At 46.0% G+C, this 27,626-nt stretch overlaps 1 protein-coding gene and 1 long non-coding RNA gene across 8 annotated transcripts in view; one reads left to right on the top strand and one right to left on the bottom strand.

Moving 5' to 3' along the window:
- Positions 1–6,824, bottom strand: part of LOC137859938 (uncharacterized) — a 39,602-nt gene extending 32,778 nt beyond the window's left edge. For all 6 annotated transcript variants that reach the window (XR_011098679.1, XR_011098677.1, XR_011098678.1 and 3 more), the window contains exons 1-2: positions 6,698–6,824; positions 6,475–6,590 (exon numbers count right to left, since the gene is read on the bottom strand). This is a non-coding gene — a long non-coding RNA (uncharacterized lncRNA). The remainder of the gene's footprint in view (positions 1–6,474; positions 6,591–6,697) is intronic.
- DUSP13B (dual specificity phosphatase 13B) lies at positions 931–27,117 on the top strand. 2 transcript variants are annotated; one of them, XM_068689529.1, is made up of 4 exons: positions 931–1,073; positions 15,316–15,534; positions 16,239–16,459; positions 22,496–27,115. In XM_068689529.1, exons 2-4 carry the CDS (start codon positions 15,344–15,346, stop codon positions 22,750–22,752), a joined length of 669 nt encoding a protein of 222 aa, XP_068545630.1. In that variant the 5' UTR covers positions 931–1,073; positions 15,316–15,343; the 3' UTR covers positions 22,753–27,115. The 2 variants fall into 2 exon arrangements, with proteins under 2 accessions (XP_068545630.1, XP_068545631.1); XM_068689530.1 differs by having other exon boundaries at positions 941–1,073; positions 15,343–15,534; positions 22,496–27,117.
- The last annotated feature ends 509 nt before the right edge of the window (positions 27,118–27,626 follow it).

A 27,626-nucleotide genomic window follows, 5' to 3' on the forward strand; every position in this document is an offset into this window, starting at 1 on the left:
GCAAGAACATGAAGCAGCACTTTTGGCTCTGCAGACCTGGTTCTCATGCTGAGGGGATCTCAGGGGGGTTTGTTCGGGATGAGTCCTGCGAATTGAACATCCCTGGGCAGCAGCAGAGCAGCACTGGAGCACAGCCTTGCTTTAGTTCCCTGCATAAGGAAACCTGCTCGTGAGCTCCAGGGCTGCTCTACAAGGTCAACAAAGACACAGTGCATAAGAAGGGTCATCTTAAAAGTGTACTTTGGACCCAAATCCAGGTGCGATATATGCATCTCAATTAACTCAAAAATAATAATAATAAAAAAAAAGGCTTCACTTTGCAGAAGGAGTGGACACCACCCCCAGACGCAGATCAGGCTGCAGAGGTGCCCCCAGCCCCAGCCCCTCCTTTCCTCACGCTTCCCACCCGCAGGAATCCCCCCGCCTCCCTCAGCAGCAGCAGCAGCAGGACCGTGCCCGGCCCCCAGCCGCCGGCCCCCAGCCCCCGGCCCCAGCCCCAGCCCCAGCCGGCAGAGGCCGGGCCCCGGCCGCCTCCCCGTAGCCGCGGCGCTGCCGCCAGGTGGAGCCCTCGGCACGGCGCGGCCCCGCGGCGGGGCCAGGCCGCGGCCACCCCCGGCTGCAGCCCGGGCCCTGCGCCCCTCAGCGGCGTCCGAGCCCCAGGCCCCGCAGCGGGCTCCGGGTGGAACCCCGGGGTAAAAGGGGCAGCCACGGCCCCAGGCGAGCCGCCCTGCCCGGGGGAACCGGACACGACCCACCCGGGACGAAGCCCCCCGGCCGCGGGTCTCGGGGTGCAGGCGAGGGCAGCCCGGGCACCTCAGCCCCCAGCCCCAGCCCTCAAACCCCTGCGTAACCCGGCTGCCAGCTGCCTGCCTCCGGCTGATGCTCGCGGGGCCAAAGAGGGTGGGGGATGATGGTTTATAATTAACACAAATAAAAATAGACTTTGAATAAACCGAACACGGGGAGGCTGGAAAGTTGTGCGCGCTGCTGGGAGGTGAGGAGGAAGGCAAGGGGCGTTACTCGGGGAAAGGTAAACTGAGGCACGGCCGCGCGGGAGCTTCGCCCACCACCAGGCAAGTACCTGAACGCTGCTCGCAACCCTGCCCCTGGCACCTTGCTGCACACAGCAGGACACGGGCAGGGCTAGGCCAGAGTACTGCCGCCGGTACTCCAATACTTGTGAAACTCTAGTTCGCCTTCCAGCTGGGCTCCCGCGGTGAGGAGCCCTCGCTGGAAAAGATGCTTAAATGAGAGCTTTTCCTGCTATAAATACCAGTCCATCTTCTTGTTATAGATGTTAGTCGATACTGGAATTTCTTAAAGATGCATCTTTAAGATAATAGCTGTGAAGTGCTGTCTACAGGTTTCCTACCTCTCAGATGATGTGCACAAGAGTCATTGAAACTGACGAACCAGCTACACTGGAGAAAATGTGAAACAGACTATGAGTAAAATGCTGTGCAGTTCAAAAACAAACGTGGGGGAAAAATTAAGAAGGTTGGGAGAGGGTAGACAATAACAAAGAGTTTCTTTGCCTTTTTTTTTTTCAATACTCTTTATAGTTTGGGCTTCTAGGGTTTATTTATAACTAGGATAAAATTCTCAGGCAGAAGTGGGATTTTTTAATATCAACAGCCTTCCTCTGAACGTTTTTATTGAGGAAATATGTTTGGGATGCTTGGAGTAAAAGAGTACAGAAAGAAAAGACTGGGTTAAATTAATTCCTGCTAAATACCTACCAGCAGACTCGCTGTCTATATGGGGAGCTGGAGACAGAATTGTACCAGGGTAAAAAGGATACTGTGTCTATTTATAACTCTGCCTTCACCACCGTAGGAATTCAAAGGAAAACTCCAACTCAGCACACAGTCTTCTCATCATCTGCTTCTGTCAAGATTAAATCGGGGCTGAGATCATTCCCTTCCCCTGCAAATCTCTGCAAGGAAGTATTTGTTCCTTTCTGCACGTAAAGGACTACCGCAGTACAAATCGCCTCAAAGCTCATGTGCTCTGGCAGCCCTCACCCAGCAAAATGTCACCTCTTCCACTGCGCTATCCAGAGCAGGGGAGCCTCATAAGCCCCCAGCAGTTTCGTAGTGAAGACCATGGGTGTCTCACCTGCTCTGCATCCCCACTCCCTGCACTGTCCCCAGCCCTCTTCCTTACACCAGATGCTCTGGGGACTTGCAAACAAGAAGGCAGCACAGCTCCGGTGTGCTCCCAGTGCCAGGTCGCATGGCACAGGAGAGGAACAGGGCCTCCAGCCCTGGGTCACACCTGCTCATCGTGCCACGTAACTGAGATGAGATCCTTGTCTTGCAGCCTCTTGCCACTGGGAGGCATCCATCTCTGGAAAGGAGGGGGTGCAGTAGGTGCGTGAGGTGCCTAGTCTTTGGGAGAAATCATCTCACTCGATATGAGTACACGTGAGAGTAGCCTTAGAAAAGGTATTTGCAAAAACCTGACCCCTATGCTAAAAATAAGGCAGGCTCCTGGAGTTCCTCAGCTCCACTCTTTTTCAGCGTTATGGTGCCTCAGATCTTTCCTTCTCATCTTGCACCTTCCAGTTTCTCTTTAATAAGAGCTGCTCTTTCGTTCTTCACAAAGCACTATCTACTCTACTCTCTCGGAGCTCCTCTTTTGTAATTCTGTTATCAAGCTGTCTGCTAGGTGGGGAGCAGAAGGTGCAGGACTTGGTGCTGCCTTTGAGGTACAGCTAATTATTATGTGCATCTGTTATTATGGTTGCTGCCTCAACAGGTGGAAAACATGCTGTTCTCTGATAGATTGGAGCACTCTGTGCTCCTGCCTCGTCTTTTCTCTAAAGCCACTCGTGTGGTGTTCCTAAAATAATAAACACAGCCTCACTGCTGCCACAAAAACCCCTGGTAAATATATTTTTATGGGAATGAAATATTAAAGGATTTGAACAGTTATTCACTGAAAGCAAAATATGAGCAGTAAGGTTGGGTAAAGATTCAAAGGCTGGTTTGCTTCCTCTCCCTGGGGCACATCAAGGCTGTACTGCTTACACTTTAGAGATGGATAGTGGGGAATTACTTAACCCAAAATGATGGAAACAATTCAGACTATAATAATATAGCATGAGAGTTTCTCACATTACATCTATTCCCCATACTGCTGGCTATATTCTGCCTTCAGATTCATGTGCACAACTCTCACTGGATTCTGGAGGAACAGTATTTGAAGCCAAAATGCATTTCATTGTCTTTCTGAAGTCTCTCTACGGTATAGTTGGTAAATCCTGAGCTCAAGGACTGGGGACAAAGCTTGTCTAAACATTTCCCAGTGCCTGTCTCTGCAAGATTCCCATCTGCTGTGTTTTAGTTTGAATTTCATCTTCCTACTTTCCTAAAAACACAAAGCAGAAACACGTTTCCTCTGCCCTGGAGAGCAGGAATCACCAAATTTCCCAGCAGGTTCTCTCACAACATGTGATGGATCCAAGTTTGTCTAAAAAAACTACAAACCCTTTGTGGAGCAGAAAGGGAGGAGACCAGAAATGTGGGCCAAGTTTCAGAGTGTTATGAACACCTCCCAGCCCCCAAAGGGGCTCCATATCCTGTTTCCTCTCTCCCAAAAATTTCACCTGGCTTTGGGTTTCATTAAGAGAAATACACATTGCTCAAGTCCAGGCTCTAAGACTTCGGTTCATGCTTCCTGCTGACACTGCAGGAGAGCCACAAAAGCTGAGTCTGACCTGGGGGCTTCAAATTTACTACAATAGCAGAGCAAATTAAATAGAGAGCACATTAAGTGGCTTGGGAGATTGTTGTTGACCAACAAATCTTCATTAAGTTCCTGCATCAAGCTGTGCTGTACCTCTGATGGAACTGGTTACTGCATCTCCATCTTCATTTCAACTACTTCTCCACCAGGCTTAAAACAAATTCAGACTTGTTTTAGGTCTAATTAGAAACAAAATACAACATTAAGTCACCTTGCCCCGCGTATGCACCCAGTTTGGAGGTGTTGGTACATCATTCAAGCAGGCCAAATTCCTCTCCTTTCACCACCAGTTATTTGCTGCCCTGGTTTTCGTTTACTTTTATTTAATACCAGTGTCTCGTGGTGACTTTGTTCACTGTGTTATGGGGACTTACTGGGTTACTGGTTTGCATTCCCAAAGACAAGGTCTGAGATCTGTTCCCGGCACTGCCCTCCAAACCTTTCAGCTGAGCACAACCTCGAGAGCCACCAGCACAACAAACCCCAAGAGCTTGTAGGACACACATCTCCCCATGGCAAAGCCTGTACTCTGATAACAGCAGCTTTGGCAGGATTAGAGCAAAATCTTTTTCTGGCTTCTGCAGCTGAAGGGAGACTATCACAGCAGGGGCCTCTGACATCACTTCCCGCAGACCACTACCATAAAGATAGCTCTATAGGTAACACCCAGGTGCCATGCTCTTCTGCTGCATGGATTCTAAAAACACTCTGCCCAATTTAGGCTAAACATAGAGAAGTTTAAGGGAAGAGTACAGGGGAAGACAAAGGAAATTAAACGGCAGTGCTGAGAGTTAAGTAGCCTTAGCATCTGCAACATGCATCGCAGACTGTCCTTGCCCTGAGTTAAGAGGAGAAACAATTATTTGGTATTTATCTTCTAAATACAAGGTAAGAAGCCAAAGGTACATGCAGATGCACCATGAATGGGCGAGTTAGCCTGTAGTATTATGCTTTGCCTGATAACATTTATGGTGGCCAAACTACGTGCTGTCCATGGAGATTGATTGTACCCCGTACTATGTTGTCTCAAAACACTTGAAACATGTGGATGGGACTTGACCCTATTTGTATCAAAGAGAAAGCCTTGATTGTTTGGGTTTTTGCAGCAGTGCCACAGCACATGGGCTTTTACTAGTTCCTAGCACCTGGGCACAGCAAGGAAACCTCCCCTTCACAAAGCTGCCTGTCGTGTCCCAGGCGCGGCTGAAGAGTGCAAACACAGCAGCTGCCTAATGGGATCTGAATTATTTTTTACTAATGGTTAGCTGGCTTCCAGCTCTAGAAGAAAACAAGTTCTGTTCTGTGACTTTAGAAATATGGTAAAAGTTAACCTAAAGGAGAAATGATTAGAAATACCTGTGATCCCAAGAGCTAATACAACTGCTGGGAAATTCTAGACCTCAAATCAGCTGTGCTACAGAATGATTTTTTTCCCTTTCAGCAGACTTAGTAGTGAGATTTTACAATGAGAAGAAAGCAATTTGCATAGCTGACATGGGATTTCATCTCCTTCCATTGCATCTCTTAGACTGCACACACATCACCCAGCAAGTCTCGTATCTGTTCAGTCTCATACTGACCTCTGTACTAACTTGATTTATTGTTTTTTAGCTCTCATATAGTATATTACGTTATACCCCAAAGGGTCTGATTAGAACTGTCCAGTATTTTAATGATTTATGCGGGGCATCTGGGACTGCACGGGTAGCATACGTGTTGTGTCACTGCTATAGGAGGAGCCTTTATTGATCCATACCAGTGTGCTCCAAGACGAGAGTGTCAAATTCCAATAAGCTTTAGTTTACAAACCTGATTTGACAGGTGGCCAAGCCTGCACTGGGACTGACCATAGCTCTCATGGTGGGAATAAAACAAAACAGCTGGATTGCTTCTAGCCATTGCATTATGAGAGGATTTCCATTCCTTTCTCTTGTTCTATTTCTATCTGATAGTGCTTAAGGAGGTGTTTATCCTTTCTAGTTTTCCAGCCAGAAACCTGGGCAACAGGAGCTTGCTATCAGCTCTGTGGTCTATCTTTCTGCCAGAAGATACTGGTGAGAAACACAGGCTCCTGGAACTAGCCTTCTGAGTCTCTGAGTCCTGCCATGGCTATCACGCTAATAGAAAGCCTCAGATCTGAGAGGCTGTGATGAGAGAAAGAAAGATGAAGAAGCCCTTACTGCAATTGTTTTTAAGCATTTTATAAGGTCTCGTGCTGTTTTCCAGTATCATGATAAAGGATTTTGCAAACACTGAAAGAAAGGTATCAGGAGCACAGTGTGGTGTAATAAGGTTTTTGTGTCCTCGGTTTGATTTTTGCATGTTCTGAAACCTATTTTGAGTGCAAAAAACAAATCTGCTAAAGCATCCCTAGAAGACCTCATCTCCCAGTATAATTTTTGGAAAGAAATCCCACGGAAGGCCAAACTTAACCATGACTTTCACCTCAATGTAATGCCTATGACTCACTAGAGGTGGGCACAGCTTTTGACCAAAATTACAGTGGGTAAAGCAGGTTCAGCTACCACTACAAGTGCTTGGCAGCACTCCGCCCCTGGCTTCCCTCCCAGCTCAGGCCTATGCAGAGATGTAGAAAAATCCAGCGCTTCTTTTCCATCTCGACCTGTGTGGTGGGAACAGCAGTGTCTTCCTCACAGGCTCACTGTGATAACTACAAAACGCATCGCAGTGCTCGGGAAACACCAGGGAACCGCGGGCGCCTACCTCCTGCTGTTTCCCGTCTTCCTTCCTAACAGGTTGCTCGGCCCTCCTGCCGTGCCAGCACAGGGATATGCGTCAGCTGTCCCCGCAAGTGGGTCGCACAGAGCTTCTTCATGGTGCTGGGAGAGACCACAGGACAAGAACAAAGAGCAGCGAAGCTGTCAATGCCCCCAAAGAGAACAGACCCAAAAAAGCAGCATATTGTTTTTAAGATAGAAGAACATACCAGTGCTAGTCACAGGGGAAAAGGGCTTTGCATTGTGCCATCCTTTTGGTTAAATCCTTGGGGCAGAAACCATTCATTTGTAATGGGATTCTTTGAATTCTGAAGCCTGATGTTTCCAGTGCTGGGCTGGAAGACACTGCTACAGTAGTTATTGTTACAGCGGCCTCATCCACCTTCAGATGTGGCCTGCTAAGCTCTGGTGGGGACACAGGACACCAACCAAAGGGACTGTGTAACAGCTGGGGTTCTGCGCAAGGCACGGCACAGGAAATCCTTGGCCTCTGACACAGAAATAGACATGACTTCTGCCACAGATCATTTTGGATACCAGAGGTGACCTAGGAAAACTAGATCAGGGTAGATTAAGAACATGCATCAATAAGCAAATCCCAAGATGGACAAAACCATGGGTAAGAGACTGAAAACAACACGCAGGTGATTTTTATCCTTCTTTCATGGAGCTAGATGCAGCGTGCCCAGCAGCCAGGGTGCACAGGGATTTACCCTGCAGCGTGCAGCGGTGCCAGGCTCTGCCTCCCACACAGCCACAGCACTGCGGCTGAAATGCACCGCCACAAACGTGAGCCTTCAGTGCACTGGATCTGCTTCAGAGAAACAGACACAGCACATTTCAGGCAATCTGTGAACAAACCTAAGCTTGTACCTCTCTACAGGGTCACGCTGTACTAACACCACCCAGTAACGAGAGCACCCCATGCTCTCTGCAGCTGCGGGCTGCAAATATCGGTGGAACATTACTAAAAGTCATGAAAAAGCAAGCAAGATTTGTGCTGCTCAGGAAGGGCGACAGCTTTGCAGTGGTTGTACAAAAAAAAAGAAAAAAAAGGTCAGCCAGACAGCCCAGCTGGTTACCAGCAGCTCCAAGAAGAAAACAAAATGGCACACATTACTCCTGATTTCAACCTGCATCCATTTGCCAATCTCTGTTTCAGAAATGTTTCAGTAATCTGAGGGTGCTCCCAGAAAAACAAACAAACAAAAAAACACCACAGTTTACCCATTCAAAATAACTGTTTTCATCACAGGCAAGTCATTGCTGGAGGCAACGATACTGCAATTTAACAGCCCTTGTGCACAGGAGAAGAGACAGCCTTACACAGGAAGAACTGAATTTTAGGCAAGCTTGTCTTTGAGTGGGAGCATAAGAATAGCAGGAGGTTCTCCTGAACGTAGCACATAGCTGTTTAGCACTATCATGCTGCAGAATGGGATTTTTGTTTTCTCAATGGAGTGTAAAAAATACCAGTATTGAATGGATGAACACGTTACAGACTGTCAAACCCAATCACCAGTCAAGTCTGGTGGCTGAGGTCTGTCGCAGAAGACACGAGCAATGGTATGTGACCCAGGAGCAGCAGCCCAGCAGGGAGCTAGAGAGCCTCCGATACGAGCACGCTGCTACAGTGACCGGTGGCACACAGAGGTGGCAGATGCACTTTGGACCAGCTGCTGCCTTTGGGTCACATGCAATGCCTCCAGGTCTCCAGCAGACCAGGTTGGGTTCCTGGGTGTAAGGATGCACTTCGCAGCTGGGAGCAGAGGAGTACCAAGGGGCTCCGGAGGGCCCAGTTCTGCAGCTCGCTGCCAAAAGCCCGATGTCTTTGCTGGGATGCGGGATGGAGAGGAACTGACTTTGCTTGCTTGCCAAGAGCCAAGTTCAGGTCCTTAGAGGTCTACAGAGCTCTCGCTCCAGCTGATGACTTCACGAACACCTAGAGCAGGGAGGAACAGAGCTCCCCGCACAGCTTTAAATGTTTGTGTTTCCTTGCACACGCTGATGATATCATTGCCACCTGAGGGCCTGAACCCTGCTCTTGGCAGGTAAAAGCCTTCTGGGTCACCGTACTTCGGGGTTCTTGCTCTCAATGCATATTTATGTAACGACTGCTAGATGGCTGTAATTAAACGACTGTAAAGCACCACCTAAAATGCACTAGTAATAAATTGGTAATAGCTGATGCTATAACAAGCCGTTACAAAAAATATATCGTAACATGCAGATTGTTAACACAGTGTCTGGGCCTGTTTAATGCACAGCTTTAAATAGTTACAATGCACACTATTAAAATGGCACATAAAATTTGTAACTAGTAAATAAAGGGTCCAATTCAGCAACAAAATACATCCAAGCTTCAGTGGTGAAGAAGCCACAGAAAATTGACTTTTGTGCACACCTTCTGACAGCTTCTCTATAATTATTCATTACACTGAAGTAGGCCCAAAATAGCCACAAAGAGAAAAAAAAAAAGTTTTCTTAAGCTATTTTTCCTAAAATCACTAAGCAGCAGAGAAGAAGCCCTGTTCTGTCAGCCTGGTTCCCTAGAATTTCCACCAAAGCCAGAGGGACGGCTTGCACAAGCAAGGCTTGCTTCTCCAAGCATGTCCCTGCCCAGTGTGCCTCTGCTCATCTTCCTCTAGCCTCCTACCTCTCCACCTTCCCAAAGACATTTCACTCACATGTTTACCCTGTTTGGGGACCTTCTTTTCCATACTGAAGACGCCTTGCAAAACTGCTCAAAGGCTTGCTGATTGTTTCTCCAAGCCTTTATCACTGAGCTTGGGGTGGGTGAGGTCTCTCCTCTTTTCTGGGCAGTACTGCTGGCGGTGCCCCCTATCAGCCACAGTTTCTGCAAAGCGTTCTGCATATGCCCATCCCTGCCTCTGTTCTGACTCAGAAACATTGTTAGGATCCCATTTATATTACAAAAACACAACAGTGTCCAGAAAGCTTTGGCTTTCCATTCAGTGAGCAAGGGGTGAGTCAGGGAAAATCTATTTAGCTGCCCATATTTTTCACTTCTCTTTTATCCAGTCAAAGCTGCAGTGTGGGCAATATTTCTACTGAGATGATTTCCCGTGGCTAAAGAATAAAACAAATATACATGCAAGATGCAGGAAAAAAATAGCCAAATCAGCAGGTGGCCAGGTTTTGCACATTCAGTGCGAATATTGCTGCCAGTGAAAGGGTGGCTGTTTCTGACTAGCCACCATCAGGAGCCACACACATGGTTGGTAAATACAAGTGTACTAACCAGCTGATGACAAGAGAATATTTTATACTACAGTTAGAGAAGAAAATGAGGCCACCCTGCCTCAGGGCCTCCATGCTGCTGTACATCCTGAAACAGTCAAGACCATCAGGTCTGAGCCCTGCTGGCTGGCCCACAGCCTTGCTATGAAAAAATTACACAGACATTTTTGAGGCTTCTGAGGCCTGGCTACCCATAACATCAGTGGAAGTTGTGGTAAATTCAGCATATTTGAGAATCAGGACGGGTTGATTAATTTCTTCCTTACGTTCCAGTAGTGCTTTGCATCAGAAATAACACTGCCAATTTCCCTGGGTGTCACACGGAGGGAAGTTCTGCTTGGGCACAGGAAAAGTGTCCCAGTCACTCTCCAGTTGGGACAGGGAATTTGGTACCAGCACAACACTGAGCAGAGGAATAAGCTGATGCTTTCCTCATCCCTGTGCTGCTCAAAGCTGTCCCAGACACGAACCAACTTGGCCAGTCTGCTCCTCATCGCGGGCTCTGCATGTTGTGCTGAGAGCCAGGCCATCCAAAAGGATTTCGCTAAGTCACACCAAGGCAAGTAGTGGCCTTACCCTAAACGTATAGCTCGGTTAAAGCTGTCCGACTGGAAGCCTCTACTAAATTTGGAAGTGCTCTTCAGATTACATCCTCCAGCTGCCGGAGAGATTTTCTTACAAACAGTTGGCAACTTAAATACCTCGAGCCTCCCTGGAAACTGCCTCTATCACAGCTTTCAAGCCCAGACAGCTTTACCTCAGCCATCGCTGTATTTGATTCATACCATCTATATCCCACAGCGCTTCTAGCAATTGATAAATTATGACTCCAGTGAGACTATCGGGTTAAACACCAAGGAAGAAAGAATGATGACAGTAATACTTGTCATTTGTGTGGAGATGCAGCAACACAAAACCCTCTCTCAAACATATGTTATCTTGGAGGAATCTTTCCGAGGGATAGGCTTTCTGAGAAACGTTTATGGCTTTTGAATACACGATAGGCATGAACTCGACATGACCTACTTTGGCCAAGCCCTGGGCTTCAGCCTGGTCCTTTACCATCACAAATCAAATAGTCTATCTGAAGCACAGTCAGACTGATATCTCCAGAGATGACAAGGGTACAGCACATACCAGCTTGAGGGAAAAAAAAAAAACAACAACACAGGATGCAAAGCACTTTGTTCTCAGGATTTAAAAATGTGAAAGTGTTTTTACTAAAGCTAGAGGAAAACAGCTATGCTCTACCCATACACAAAAGCCAATAGAATACCTGGGATGATTAAAATATTGCATAGATCATTGAAACGGGTGCACTGACACCCTTCTATTGTACCAAAATCTCTCATTCATCTTGGCATTGGAAAATTGTAATGAAAAGCAAAGGATATAAGGGCTTTCTACTAGGACACCAGTCTGATATCCTAGACATAAGAGTTGTTTTTCCCTTCTGACTTCCCACAGCATCATGCTGCAGGGTTTCATGTTGTCCCAGCTCAGCCTTCACACCATCCTCTCAGCTTGATATCACACCAGTGTACTGCCAAATGGTAAAATTGCATTGACATTTGATTTTTTTTTTTCTTATTTAATTAAATACTGTGGTGTTGGAAAATTGGATAAAAGGACTTCAAAAAGGATTCCAAGGACTGTTAAGGGATCGGTCTCTAAAGGCCCTCTCCTCAGCATGGCACCGAACAGCACTGATTATATTATGGAGAAGGCTGTAGCCAGTGAATTAACTGAAAAACAACCAAAGTGTCCAGAGCATATACAGTCCAAAGAGGCACCATCCACTGATGGGAAGAGGGGAAGTCAAAACAGACAGTAAGGAGATACTCTGTGACGTCTCACAGGACCACTTTCCTTTTTTCCAGGGATGTTCCCTGAACGTCGCCCAGCAACAAAGCATCAACCTGGCCGTGCTCTTAGTCCTACTGCCAGAAAGTCACTCCTGATTTTCAGAAAGGGGGTTACAGAGAGAGGCATGGTGCAGTGACATGCACAGCCTGTGTCTAGTTCGCTAGGGCCATCTGAATGACCTTCTGCTTTGTGATAGGCCTCTGATGGCAATTCTCTTGCTCTTCATAATTAAGGAAATTTTATTACACACTGGAACTCAAATTACAGATGTAGTACAAACCAATTCAAAATTAATCTAAATATAATGGTAAAATTTCTCCTACATTAATACATAATAATTGCTGCAATATAACTCTAGTAGGTCAAAGATCAGGAACATTTCATAGGGATATCATTCAGAGGCAGGCATTTTAAAATTGTATTGCTCATCCATATGACACTTCACAGAAATAAATTCACCACAAAAAATATAGAGAGGAATTGAGCTGAGACTCATTAAAAACATATTTTTAAAATGAAGAGCCACATTATTACATATAATAATTTTCCCTTCATACTAATTTGTTTTAATCTATTCATACTCCTTATAAAACATTACACAATTTTATTCATATCCTTGTTTTCTTTAAATACGTGCATTTCAGTAAACGACACTTGCATGTATAAATTTAGTGAGTTAAAATGTTAGACTGACACTAGAACTGAGCAGTCATTTATTCAGAAAAAAATGCCTTGTTTTCCTGTCTGTAAATTTTCTATGGAAAGCTGTGATTTTTTTTCAGCGCATTCATTATTCAACATATTAACTGAATAGTCCTACAGAGACTTCTCTGCTTTTGAATCATTCACAGCCTGTTAGTTCCAATTATTTCACATTTGAAATTTGAGCCCTAGTCCTTAGTTTTTATTGGGCATAGAGTTTACATGAACTGATTCTGTTCTCCAGTTGAACAAATGTGACCAGATTGCAGATGGAATAAGTTTCATACACAACTTCCGCAGTTCACGTGTGTATTTCAACAGGAGTAAATTCCTTAGCTTGAATACAAGATCTATGTAAGCACCAGCTCAAAGTCAGCTTAGCATAGTTCTGAAGCAGCACTCCCACCTTACAAAGAAAACCATTATTCCACAACTTTTGGTATCCATACAGTAAGCAAAGCACACACTGCCTCCTCTCGCCTTGTCTACATAGTTATGTTCACTTCTAGAAAGACAACAACCAAAAAAAAAATCTCCAACAGAGCAGTTTTCCTAAGGTTTGCCATACTTCAGAGCTGTCCCCCCAGGCTGTTACAGGGATGGGGTTATGGACCTGGAAAGCACAGCTCCTGGAAGGGCCACGCAAACACAGCAGCATTACCAGCACTCTTGGGCAGTGCCCTGTAATTCTCTGCTCACACAAAGCTTAGCAAAGCAAGGCTGACAGCAGCCTTCAGTCCTCTGAGGCTAGGTAACATGAAAATCTACGCATTTATACACTGGAGAGGGCAAGAGGAAGGGATAACAGGCAGCAGTAAATAAGGAACAAAACCCAAAACAGTTGAAAGCAGCTTTATAGGGAGTGAGAAGTGCCCTAGAGTGGTCATTAGCCACACTGCAAGGAATGAGATACATCAAAAAAGGGGAACATTTGCTGCAGATATTATGAGGTGGGAAGGATTGGAGGAGGCTGTTATTCTTGAAACATTTTAATGAACTGGCAGATGGCCTTGTGGTCAGGACACAGGAAATGCGAGTCCCATTTCTGCTGCAGACCTCCTGTGTGGGATCAGAGAGTCACACAGGTGTCTGGGATCACCAGCAGGAGCTGGGGCAGAGCCGGCGCAGGGACACCGGGGTGGCCAGTATCAAAGAAGCTATCAAAACTGATGGAGAATGTCCGTTCCAGTATGGGAATGCCTCCATGCCTTCTCTTGCACAAAGCCATCTGAAATGGGCAAGAACATCTGCTTTTGTTTTCACAGTAAAAGCTGACACTGGAGGAGATATGCACATTTGGGAGGGGAGCACATTCCAGAGTGGAGCTCTTTGTAACACAAACAATACGAGACCATCCTGGGAACGTTGTTTTTTGGTGAAAACTGTATTTTACTGTATTTTAAAAGGAGGAGACTGCCTGGGAAGGTGGCAGGAGAAGGTGTACTGAAATAAGAGGGTGCTCCCCTGACAGCTGGGAAGCAAGGCAAGTCACCCCAGGAGCACAGCCAAAGGGTGGCTTCTGGCCGGCGTTCACTGGCCTAACACCGACACAGCGGTCACTGCTTCCCTCCTCCGTGGTTGGCCAGCTTCTCCATCAGTGAAACAGTGGATTAATATAAAGGTGCCAAAAGCTCCCAAAGCGGGCTAGCCTTCACCCTCTCTCTGCCTGTGTACACAAAGATAGATGTTTTTAAACAACGTGGCATCAAAATGTGACTTCAGGGCTAGTGAAAGAGCCTTGATGGGACACCAGGAAAACCTCTCACCACAGCTATTGGAAATAAATTGTCAATGGATGTGCTTAAACGTAAATATTAGTAAGTGACAACCTATTAGTAAGTGATGGAGCTGTACAGCATAGAGAAGGAAGGTTTCAGGTCTGCTGTCCTGTACTGTTTTACCCCACACCACCCCTCTAATCATTTGCACAAAGCACATTGAGCCGTCGAAGGCAGAACAAGATTTTGACTCTTTGACTATGAATTCATCCAAGTCCTAGACAGATACTGCTGGTCTAAAGCTGCCTGAGTTGACAGACTTTGCAATATCTCTGCAATGCAGATACTTGACTAGTTTTTAGAACATAGAAACAGACTTTTAAAAATAATTTCTTAAAACAGAACTCTTGTAAAAATGCAGTTTCTATTCTCCTCCTCAAAAATCCTTCCAACAGCTCAAATCTGCAGCTAACACATGGAACTACTATTTCAAAATACATGTACCACATGGAAATAGAGTAATTCCAGAGATAAATTGATTTCTAAAAATAAAATAAAATAAAATAAAATTCTCCTCATAATTAAAGTATTTATTTCAAGAAAGCAGAGGAATGTAAATGAAACAACCTATAAAAAACCCTATAGGAATGCTTATGAATGGCAGCTAGAATCACTCTTACTCATGCAGATTCTTTCTGCCATGAATGTTTGCCATCAGGACAGCAGGTATGGCTGGTAACTACCATTAGAAGAACCAAAATACTCATTATGGTTTCCTGTATTGAATCAGACAATTCAGAGTTAGCCTGTGAGTAAGATTTTGCATGCCCAATTCTATTCAACTCAGCTCAGCTTGTTGATTACAAATTATAAAAGACAACTTAGATGGAGAATATATAAGCAAGTTCTAGTTGCATGGTTAAAGGAAAAGTGCAGCGTATCATATTCGTAACTTGTTTCTATACCCACTGAGTAGCTACAGTTACATGATACATTTTCCATAGCATTACCTCTTTCCATTAAAAGCAGAACTCCTCTCATGCTGGCCTACCAAGTACTGGGCTGTTTTGCTGCACTAACAATAGTGTCTAAAATTCCAAATAGGAAGAGGGAGAGTTTCTATTACTATGAAGGGAGGAAGAAAATAATCATGAAGTTATAATCAACTGTTTGACAAATCTGGAGTAATCAGGTCAAAATAAGCTGAGTACCTGAGCCTAGCAGTTTGCAAAAGCTTTAGCTTCCAATTGTTGCTGTAATAATATAAAAATTTATTTTAGAAGCACATGCTGCCCTCCACCTTTCAGGATGGCCTGGGACTCTCTGTGCAGCAGGGACTTACTGCGCCCCACGATAAGAAGAGCTTCAAGCCGGACTCGGGGAAGCCAGAGCAGCGATGAGACACCGTCCCTGGAGGAGCTGCGGCGCCTGCTCTGGACAAAGGCACGCCCCACTGGGCACGTGGATGAAGTCTGGCCAAACCTTTACGTGGGAGACCTGTAAGAGAGAGAGAAGTGTTGAAGGTGTTGATGAAACTCTCAGCCCCTACCCTATCCCTGCCCTAATCCTCCATACTACTTAAAAAGAGAGCTAGGCACTAATCTGGGGACCCCTCACAGAAAGTCTAATTGTTGAGCAAGGCTGAACTGTGCTTTAGATTGCACAGCAACCTGAGCATCCTGATATTCCCCTCCAGGAGAACATTCCCCCTCCTGATTTCTCCTCCTGCTTTAGCACAGGAGGCCCACACTGCTGCAGCCTGGTAGGGCCACAGCGTCACTGCTGCAGGTTGGTCGCAGCAGGGCCATGTTAAACAAACACCCCCTGGTTTTCACTTCATACTGCCAGATGGCATCAGTCCCCTGGCCTGACGGATGCTCAGCAGAGGTGACTTGGTGGGAAAGCAAACCAGAAAAACAGTTTGTGCACAAGTATTTCATCACCACCAGCTTTTTATTGTTACTTATCTGAGAGGAACCTAAGTTGGTGTTTGGGGAAAAAATGGAAATGTTGGAAATATAACAGCCAGTTTCTTAAAAAGCCAATTCTGTCTTGAAACATCATTGTGGACACTTTGGACCTAACTAACTTGTCAGAAAACTGCCAGTATGACTGGCTGTTGTAACAAACCACACCATTAGCAGCATGTTTTATCCCGCACTGCAATGCAGCAGCGGGATACAAACTATCCGTCTTCTTCCAGGTACGTCGCTCGTGACAAAGCACAGCTGAGCCAGATGGGCATCTCTCACATTGTGAACGCCGCTGCTGGGCGATTTCGCATCGACACCGGGCCCAAGTTCTACAAAGACCTGCCTGTGGATTACTATGGAGTAGAAGCAGAGGACAACCCCAACTTTGATCTCAGCATTTACTTCTACCCAGTTGCTCAGTACATAAGAGCGGCACTGAACTCCCCAAGAGGTAACTAGACCATCTGTGCACATGACATACCTTCGGCATGCTCCTTGGTGTAGGAGCCAAGTAGGTCAAGATCAAATAGTACTCGGCATAATCTAACCACCTGCAGATGTGGCTAAGAATGGAGATACACAAACCAAGCAGCATCACACCTGCCTCCCAGACTCCCACAGTGAGTCTGCGAAGCTGATGACATGAGCTGCAGAGAGACTCTCAGTACCTTGTTACTGCAATCATTACCCTGTTCAGGAAAGGACAGAAGTGAAGCCACACTGCTGTTGAAGTCTATTTCTAGCCCTCAGGAATGGCTCACAGCATTCCCTCTTCAGATATTCCTGCTCAAAATCAAACTAGTTATTGCAGAGATGCCCCCAAACTTATGCAGGACTCAGGGTAGGAAAGCCAAGGCTGTGCTCCCAGCACAGAGCATCAGACCCTGAGCAAGGGAACATAGCATGGCAGTGACCCACCCTAGGGCATGAAAGTCCTTGAAGGCTGGAAGGCAGGTGTCACTTGAGTGGGTTTTGCTGTTTTTTTGCTTGCTTGTTTTGAAAACTGCATATTGGTGTGAGCTTCCTGCAGTTTTCGTGTTATCTTTGTGCATGAAGGAAAAACACACAAGAAGATAGTTGTACAGATGCGTATTTTCTCTGAAGGTAAAACAGGGAGGGTGCACTGAACAAGCATTCAAAGGGGTTTTCCCTGTGTCTAATGCTACTTAACATCTCTGTTACCAAAAGACAACAGGATAGCAAACCTCCTTGACTAACTATATGGACATCCTGACCCAGGAGGAGATGCATGCACTTGATCTTGCAAAACTAGTAATGGAGTTTAAAATAAAAGCTGGGATTGTGTAAAAAGATCATAATAAAACAATCTATGCAAGCCTTATAAACACAGTATAGGGAAGAAGTTGCTAGGAAGCAAACTGGTTGAAGAGAACTTGTTTACCAAGTCTCTTGACTTGATAAAACCAGTCAGGACAATATCAATTTATTGGTAAAAAAGAGTCAGGAGGTAACACTACAATGTTGCTAAGAAATAACCTTGAAATAGGAAGATAACTGGCCAAATTCCTGGGCTTGCTAAACAGTGTCCAGATATGATGCCAGAGAGCTGGAGCTAGTGGGGACCGTGCCTGTTAAGGATGAGCCTTCACAACGCCAGGTCTCCACTGTGCCACAGAACTGAAAAGTGATTTATGAAGAGAACAGTTAGCTATGCACTCAGCAGACTGTTCTGCTTACATGACAGTGAGCTTTAATACCAGTGAGGGTTCCGAAATTTTAACTCCCCAGCCTGGTGATGTGCGTCTAGAAGATCTGACCTACACATCTAGAGATCTACACTGTACAAGCTAGGAAAGGGAGATACAGTAACAGAAACCAGTGCACCTTTGTGCTAGATACATGAGTTTACTGCTGTTTAGAGTGCATAATCCACCCCGACACAAAGCACTTGCCTTTGTGGAACTGAGGGTTGCATTTGGATATCAAAACCACTAACATATTTGGGAAACTTGGATCTGCATCCATGCCTAGTACTGCATATACTATTTACAACTAAAGTCATTATTGGTGGTGCTCCAGGGAAAGGTAAGATCCAAAATCTCCTCATGCATGTGCAAAAGGAGTTCAAAATAATAATAATAATTCCAAGCTGATTGACAAAAGACAGAAAACAACAGATGAATCATGGTGGCCACAAAAGCAAACAAAACCATTGTTTTGCAAGATGCATACCCAAATACTCAAAGTTATGAATGCAGAACAAGTCAGGGCTCAAGGCAAACACAATGAACTCATCGTGTCTAGAGTTCCTATTTATCCCTACTCCTGTGCTTTTAGATACTACTTTACTGAACTCCATATGGAAACAGGGCTCTGGGAACGGAGACAAGGTGAAATTCAATCATATAGAGTCCAGCTGTTGCTGACATTCATCATTTTAAGGAAAGTGCAACAGTTTGGAAAATATATAAACAAGATGTTCTAGAAGCATAATTTCCTGAAGTACAGAAATTTAGCAGCTAAATATCCGTGACCTGTGGAGGGATGAGACAGGGAGGGGATTGTTACTCACATCATTTAGAAGAAGAGAAAAAAGCTGAATGTATTACAAGCAGTGATGCTGAACAAAAAATTATACCAGGTGACAAGAGGCCTGTTCATATTAAATTCAAGATGTAATGAGGTACTTCTGTTTGATTGAGAAGTCATTTAAGACTGCTGCTTAACAACTACTAGCAAATTCAGCTTTTTTTTTTTTTTTCTTAATGAAATTAAAATTATCTTTTCTACCTGGGAGGATAAATTGAAGTTAAGACTATCTGAGGCAAAAACATATTTAAAACTATGAATCAAATACTCATTAGAATCAAGCAAGAACTGTTTTCCCATCATGCTTGAACCAAATTCTGATGTTTTACTCCTCAAATCCAGAGTGCAGCACAGACTGATTTACTCCAGATTTCTGTCTTAACTGAACAGATATTCAGTAATACCAATATTAATCTTGCCCATTTGCATGGACATCTGTGTAGCTGGCATTTTTTGGTAGAGCAGCTAAACCTAAGCATAAATCAGCAAAGTTTGATAAAGTTCAGCAAAAGGGGGAGGAAAAGCAAACTTGAGCACACAGATGAAAGCATGCCATGAAAACTACCAGACTAAAAGAGAAAGATTCCCATGTAGAGAGCTCATCCTTTTATTGCTCTCCAAACATGTTTAAAGCAGGCAGGTTTTAAGTCCCCCATTAACTTACTGAAATTGTAAACCCTCTCAAAGGCATTTCCCTTCTTCCACATCACTGGAGCAAATGAAGAGCCAAGCTCCCTCTCCTTCCTTTTTGTTGCTGTTGTTTGTTGGTTATGAAAGAAGCTTAATTGAGGAGAAAAGGGTTCCTCTCTCTGCCATAGGGACATCCTGTGCCTCACTTTAAGCCACCTCTCCCCAGAAGATGACAGCCCTTACCTGTTGGGGGAGGCCTGGGAAGAAGGGGCACGCTGCCATTTACAGCTCTCCTCAGGCTGCTTGCTGTTTAAAGAAGCACAAACATAGATACTGGTGAATCGAGAAATAGACAATTTGTCATGCACCTGGCTAGAGGCTGGTGGCTAAAATGCAAGGAGAGATGAGAAAAGCGAGGTGGAGCAGGGAGAGCCCCGCTGAGCTCTGCTGCTAGTGGGCAGCGGGGCTCTGCTGGACCCACAGGAGCAGGGGCAGCTGGGGCACTCGCTCTGGGTGACGGAGCTGAAGCCTGGTCTGAAGCCAAATTGAATCCATCCTGCAAGGAAGCAAGGGCTAGTTCGGGACATTTAGCTCAGTTAATGATGAGTAGCAAAAGGACAATAAGATATTATGTGTTTTAATGGCTAATTTGTTCAGCTACATTGAATTTCCCAACTTGAATTTGGCCAACAAAGTTGAATGTGCAAACTTTATCCCTACTGCAAACCCTTTGATGTCAGTAGAGTTACAGCAGGCATGAGCTGGATACAATATCCATAATCCGTTGTTAAAAACCAAGCGTTATTGTTCTGCACAAATCCCAGCCAGATGACAGTCATTGTCTGCCTCTGCAAAGAGTAGCTCGAGATGCGCGGTGCAACATTTCAAGTAAGGATTGCAAGATTTAATAACGCCAGAAGCTAAATGCCCCCACTTCTCCTCAGTTAATCCCATTATTCCTAAGGGATCCTGTTACACGCTGAGAGAAGGTTGCAACATGGCCCTCTAATGTGGGCTCAGTCCAACTTCTCTTTGGAGCGTATGTTAAAACAAAGGCTGGGGGGGCAGAGTTGGAGGACATCAGCTTGTGGCACGGCTTCTGTGGTGCAGCAGATCTGGTTATAACCTCCCTGCCCATCCCATGACGGAGACATGCACCACAATGGCCATTGTGAAGGCTGCTCGCGAGGGCTTCCAGCACTGCTTTCCCAGGCCCTGGTCCAGCAGCCACCCCAGGAAACCAAGCCACGGTGCTGGGACGAGCTGCCTCCCGTGGGAGGCTGACGCCACGCTCCAGTACCAAGGTCGCTGCAGTCAGCCCACATGCTGCAGACGTGCTCTGGGCGCTGCTCAGGCGTGGTACGTCGTGGTGGGTTCAGTGTCACTTAACCCATTTACAGTTCCTGAGAAGGGACGTGGCTCCGAGCCTGTAAACAGAGCTGAAGAGCAACACAGCTTTTGTTTCCTGACTCAAGTTAAACATTCAATTTGTTTGCTGCAAATAATCACATAGTAAATTCAAATCTGCTTTCATTAGAGCCATTTTACGTTAATTAAATCATTTCACATGACTGATCTATCTGCAACAAACAGTCATTTTATTGTCAGTGTACCAGCATTTATCATAACCTCTGTGCACGGTGAAAAAGGCTAGCTGTGGAATAGACACTGCACACGTAAAAGAGGCGATATACCTGCACCCTCATGGGAACAAGTGTATTAGAGAGCCATGCAGATTGGCTCTGAGGTCAATAGCTGGGGCTTGTTCACTTTTGCTCAGACGTCTTCTAAAGCGAGCTGCTGATCTAAGAGGACTCTTTTGAAGTGTAGATAAGCAGGGAAGAAAATTCAGTGTGCTCTTACTCCCCACCTCCTCATCTCAGACACAGAGTTAGATATAAACAGCAGAGTAGAGCCAGACTATACGAGCAGGAGCCTGGAATTTGTTCTGCTCTCTGTGCCCTCATAAAAACACATCAGGCAGCTTTCGATGGCAGCACCTTTACCTGTGTTCAGCTGGGTCTTCAGTTCCACCCTGCAGACGGGCTGAGCGTTTCCCAAGGCAGAAGATTCCTTCTGGGTGGCAAAATATAGACCCAAGAACCATTTTGCAGAAACGAGGTTCAGAACAACAACTCTGCCCAATTCTGGTCAAGAGTAGATTGAGTTTCAAACTATTTAGCACACCAAAATCAAACCCAGCATCAAGGCCTTCTCTATGTTTTTTATTATTATTTTTAAACCTTTGTTTGTGCCTCGTGAAAATTGAAATCACCCTTTTACATCACCTTTTACATCACCTTTTAGCAGGAGTGCAAAGCATTTCTCCTAATTCCCACAAAAAGTAGGATGTCATGTCCAAGAATCCCCATAGAGTTAATTGAATTGACAGATAGTGTAACTTAATTTGAACAACAACGTCAAGTTGTGCAGAATACAAATAAATTCTGCAAACCTCTATCAGAATTGGAAAACACAAATGAAAGATCACTTGATCTTCCAATTCTGCAAAACCTTACATTACAATCAAAGACTTCTTCCCTCCCCCTGAGGTTTTGATGCCCAGTCCATCCCTGCTGGCACCAGGGCTGTTTTTGCTGCTTCCTTGGAGACTATATTTGTCCCTTTATTTCTCCTGAAGACATGTCTATCTTTAGGGCTGAGCTCAGATTTCTCATGCCAGGATAATGAAAGGTGGCGGTGTCACATACGTTGCAGAATCGACACTTCTCTGAACCTGCTGCCCAGAGCAGGTTTTTACAACACATGCTCATGCTCTCCAAGCATGTGGCTATGCGATCATCATTAGTCAGAACCAGAGCAGTTGCTAAATAAATACTCTGTCACAAACAAAATGGGATTTAAGATGAAAAGCTGTGCACAAAGTACCCCGAATTAACACCCAGAGAGACAGGGGCAATCAGTCTGAGGTTTTTGGCTGGATCTAGTGTCATCATCCAACAGGGATATTTTTGTCTCACTTGAAGCTCCACTGGCAACTACATCACTCCCAAAACCAGGGGTGAGCAAGCAGGGACAACCAGGGATGACAGGCTGGGCACAGGGGCAAGGGGCACAAGAAGCAGAGGGAAGAGGGGGCGATTGTGCAGCCCCAGAGCTCATGCCCCCTCACCTGGGTCCCATCACAAGCAGGCTGTGCAGCTCTGAACGCTTTTCTCTGCCACCTCTACATGCCACCAGGCTGAGGGCTAAGCCCCAAACTCACAGACACAACCACAGATGCTGGGATGGAGTTACGAACTTTCTGGCCCCCTGATATAACTGAACCCCTCTCTCCATTCTCCAGGCAAAGTACTGGTTCACTGTGCAATGGGAATCAGTCGATCTGCAACTCTTGTCCTCGCCTTCTTGATGATCTGCGAGAACATGTCCCTCACCGACGCAATTCAGGCCGTGCGCTCACACAGAGGGATCTGCCCCAACTCCGGCTTCCTCGAGCAGCTTCGGGAGCTGGATCTCCAGCTAGGAAGGGACAAACACAGAGGAGCAGCGCCCTCGGGGCCTGTCTCCTGCTACCAGACACAAAGACACTGCCCAAGCTGAAGATGGGGCACAGATGCTGCGGGGACTTTGCTGTAGCTGCACTGAGAAACTCCTCTGGAAACGGCTGGTAGGAGCTCAGTATGTATTTTTTGGATAAGCCCACTAATTGAAAGAAAATGAAATAAAGAGGGATTCATATTGGAAATTTCGCCCACCTGGGCCTGTTTCTTTAACAACCTGCTGTGCAGGGCACAGGGAGCAGTTGGGTTTTCGTGCAGAATTAAAAGGCAGCACAGCCAACTTGAGGAGACTTTTTACTTGCTCATAATTGCGTTTATATGGCAGGAGGGAAAATGGCTCAACTAGTAAACTAGAAAAAGAAACCATAAGGTTTTCAAGCAATCTTTAACCTTTCACATCCAGCTGGCACAGGGCGGGACGGCAGGCTTGGTGAGCTGACACACTCCTTCAGGCACGGTGACACGACCCAGGATCGAGCTCAGGCCCGGGGTCCTCTCTGTGACCAGCCACAGGGGCTCCTGTGGGGATCTTCACTGATCCTCTCAGCTTCAAACCTATGGCGAGGGCTCAGAATGCAGAGAGGGGCTGACAGGAGGGCCAGAGGGGGCAGAGAGGGCTGACAGGAGGGCCAGGCAGATGCTGCATGCCAAGGCCACGCTGCTGGGAAGGAAGAGAGATCAGGAGTGAAGGGAGGCTGCTGCTTGTGCAAGGGGCAAGGAGCACGTGTGGGCACACTGCCTGTGGGGTGGCAGTGCCAGGTGGGGACGTCCTTCTCTTGCCTGGAAACCCTGTGCTCCGCATCACCTTCCCCGGGTTTCCCTGCTACGACTGAAAGGCAGAACCTGGTGTCACTGTGTCAGAGCAAAAATGAGCAATGCCTCTAACAAATCCAAAGTAGCAGCTCTGCTTTTCGATTACTCTTTTACGCCCAATTGGCCACATTTAATCTTGTGAAGAATTCGAAGCAGATATTTGCTTCAGTGCAATTACAGCCACATACAGAACATTGGCAAATGCAAACAATATAGAATTTCCACTTGACGGCAGATTAATTTGGTGTGATGTTTTCCCCTGAGAGGCCTTAAAGGCTTGCAGTTCTGAAAGTACCATGCAGTTCATATTTATAGCACTAGGGATGGTGAACAGAGAGAGAAGCCATTCCCAACTGAAGTTTCTTTTGCCTCCATACATTAAAAAAAAAAAATAAAAAAAAATTAACTGAGCATAGCCCACTTCCACTGCACTTCTCATAATGCAATATGGAAACCTGATTTCCCTGCAGAGCCTACAGAGAAATTCAGGTGGTGTTTCTGCCTCCATAAACGCAGTAAGTAAAAAGCAAGCAATGGTACAGACTAACCTCCTCCCAGGGAACAGAGAGATGACTCTTCCCTCAGAACAGGTCCCGTGCTCTGAGACCGGAGTAAGTGGCCAGAAGGGAGGTCACAGCTAACGATGGAAAAATCAGTGGAGTTACAGCTTTCAAAGGCCTCTTACTCCTGCTGCAGCACGGAGGTTGGATTTCAGGGGGCCTGGTGGCTGGATCACTCCTGGCACCTGGGTCTGCCCCACTGAGCTCTGCCTGGGGACCCTTTCCTAATGGAAAGGTCCAGGCCATGCTGAAGCTGTTTTGTGAGCAGTCTTTTCAGCTGCCTTCAGCTCACTGCAGTGCCACAGATGCCGAGCCAAATGGCATTACATTAAAGCAAAAGTGGTGTATGAAACGCTCAAGTCCAAAATCTGTGCATTAAAGCCCGTCAGGACAGGTCATAATTCCCAGTGAACTGCACACCTGGAAACATCTGTGGGTGTTCATATAAAATGAACAACTCTTCAGAGGGACTGAACCTAAGTCTACCCCTGCTGAGGCCTGTCAGCCACTGCAGGACTGCTTCGGCTGCCCAGGGACAGCCAGAGATGCCCTGCCACATGGACCAGGAAGCCAGGGCACTGCCAAAGCAGGAGCACTGGCTGGGTGGCACAGCTGCAGGTGTATGGCAAAGGCCTGCAGCAGCATGGATGTGTCCCAGCTCACAGGTTGGTCACAACTCAGCAGCCATCATCAAACCCACACGGGTTGCACACTGAAGTGCCTTGCTGCCCCTGTGCTCTAGTCAAGCAGAAGTCTCTTAAAATTACAGCCAGAATCAAGTCAAACAATAAAAACTAAAACCAATATTGGGGGTGGTTCCAGTGTATCTTGTGCTGCAGTTTCTAGAAGCAGAGTTGCTGGCTCACTGCAAGGTGCCAGCTCGCCCTGAGAAACAAGGAATAGCTTCTTTCCCAACAACTATCCCTGCTGCTAATCAGGAGACTGATCCTGGAGGGCAGCTGCCAGTTTTGCTGCTGAGGACTCAGGTAGAGAAAAGTCCCACTTTCTCCCCCAGAGGTGCATGTCTTCGACATAGCCTGCCATTATCACACTTGTCCAGCACACTGGCTAAATATTACCTGCCCCAAACCATGCTACCAGATACAGGGGTAAGTGATCAGATAGCAGACTCATACATATGGGCAAAGCAGCATTTAGGCCATCATCTTTTCCATGCCTGTTTCTCAGCCAGCACAGAGCAAGTGCTGAGGGTTATTTATGAACACCTCTGCTCTGCATGCCTGTTGAGGAGCGACCTCCAACACTGTGGAGGAGCTGGTGCCTTTCCCACCCAGGAAGCCCCTGAAGGAGGATGGCCATCTTAGCCCCATGTCACAGACAAAGCACCTGGACTTAGCTTGAGCTTCAGCAGGATGTTTGAGGAAAAACACAACAGAATTTCTCTCCAGCCTCCAGAATTGGCACAAAAGCACAGGAATAGTTCTCTCAGTTAAGATATCATGCCTTCTGCAGCTTTTCCTCCCAGACTTTCAGCAATGATAAATACAGAGAGTATTGCTGCGGGCATGTCTGCACTGCATTATTTATCCTTCAGATTTGCACTTAGGGTTTTATTTGTAAAAGGAAAGTGGGACCATAAATCTGTTCTGCAAAGAGCCAGGGGAAGAGAGGATAGAAATTTTCAACAAGTTGCAGTGAAGGAGATGCTGCCAAGGACAGGTTTCTCATGGAAAGAAGTGCCAGCCAGGACATTGTCCAGGTACATGCCATGTGGTGCAGTGGTGACAGCTAAGAGTGTCAGCCTTTTCCTTGCAGGTGCAAGGAAATTTATGTTTCTGCATTACACGGGTTTGTTCCATGTGAGCCAGTGGCTCCCACTTCTGCCTGAGTTTTGGCACTGCACAACAAGACCAGGTGACTTTCTGCTGCCTAGTCCTGTTGTTGGGATCAGATCTGCTCAGCTCCTGCCAGCCTCTCCAGCACTGCCAAGCACTGTCAAGTCCACTTGCCAGATGTTATCTTCTTCCTCCTATTTTCTGTTTCATGCGTCTCGTTGATCACAAGGCTGAGGTGCCACTTACTGCAGAGAGGAGCTTCAAAATAGCATGTGCTTCACAAATCTACTTCATACCCCGACATTCAAAGAGTATCTGCAGTTCCTGAAGCCAAGTCAAACAGGAATCTATGGCCTGCAAGGCTTTCAACAGTTAAGTTTTCCTCAAGCTACAATTATTTTGCTTATAAACTTGATCCTTGATCCGTTGCAGGAGGCTGCAGTTCTAATAAAGTCAAACAACTTGCTCTTTGCAGCGTACTATTTGTGGTACAAGCATCACTGAGTTATACCGCTCCCCCTCGCTGCTGCCTCCTGGAACCTCGTCTGTTTATACACCGACAGCACTTTCAGGAAGCGCTCCTAAAAATACCCAGTGATGTTAGCTGAGGATCTGGCTCTGGCTCTCCTCCTCCTGCTTCTGTCTCCAGAACATCCCTCCATCACCCTCGTGCTCAACAGCCCTGGCTATTCAAGCTGCCTTATTCCTGTCTCGCCCTTTAAAAATCCCTTATTTTCCTTGCTTCTTTGCTGGTAGCCATTTTGTGCCCTGTTGCAGAGCCCCCTCCATGAGGTGGCCGTGAGGTGTCCCAGCTAATGTTTTCTCACTTGATCACTAAGTTACACTGAAGCCCACATTTTCCTTATCAAATCCTCCAGTACAACTGCATGGTTCCCCAGTTTTCAGAAAATAAAAAGGTGTCAAGTCAGGGCAAAAACAGTATCAGAAGAATAAAATCTTTTTATTACTGTCTAAAGTGGCATTTAAAGGCTGCAAAACCAAGATTCAGTTCTCTCCATAAACCAACTTTTAAAACCACTCTCAGGGAAGCTGCCCCGGAGACAAAGCATCTCCTAGTGGAAATACCTTTGCAAATCAAAATATTTTCTTAGTAGTAGAAATAGAAAACCTGCACAGCAAAGATCCAGCCAGCTGACAAAAACCATCAGTAACTAAACTTCAGGTGAAATTCTAAAGTAGGTCTAGGAATCAGCTTGCATTTCTGAGAAGCTGAGTTCTCTGCTTCTAAGACGTGGGCAGAGCCTCCCTCACACAAAATGCCACTTGTCAAGGGATGGGGGCTTCTGGCTGCTGCACTCGGGTCCTGTTGGCTGCCAGCCACCCTCACAACCAGATATCTTCCGGTGTGTTCGGGGGGAACCCAGCACAGACCGAGATTCACAATGGCATCAAGAGTGATTGACCCCATTGTCAAATTGTCCACGTATCATCAATTGACTTGAAAACATATGGAAGAGAAACATTCAGCAGACCAAGTCTGAAAACAAAAGCCAAACTCTGTGTTTTTTTTTTTTTTGCTAAGTAATAGACAAAGTCTACTCTTGTGGTTGTGCCCCAGTGTAAAACTTCTGAAAGACAGTAGTGCTCTGCAAGTCCCTCCTTATGAAGACCAAACATCTAAGCCATCTAATTCCTCAATAATTCAGCATTATAATTCATCAGTTTGTCTAATATTAACTATCAACAATGTGTTATTCACAACAATTTACAACCAAAATGATTCA

Source organism: Anas acuta, chromosome 7, assembly GCF_963932015.1.
Source record: "Anas acuta chromosome 7, bAnaAcu1.1, whole genome shotgun sequence".
NCBI lineage: Eukaryota > Metazoa > Chordata > Aves > Anseriformes > Anatidae > Anas > Anas acuta.

Coding starts and splice junctions, on each gene's coding strand:
- DUSP13B (XM_068689529.1), top strand. CDS start 15,344: ATGGCCTGGGACTCTCTGTGCAGCAGGGACTTACTGCGCCCCACGATA. Junction 15,535..16,238: donor AACCTTTACGTGGGAGACCT/GTAAGAGAGAGA, acceptor GTCTTCTTCCAG/GTACGTCGCTCGTGACAAAG. Junction 16,460..22,495: donor GGCACTGAACTCCCCAAGAG/GTAACTAGACCA, acceptor TCCATTCTCCAG/GCAAAGTACTGGTTCACTGT.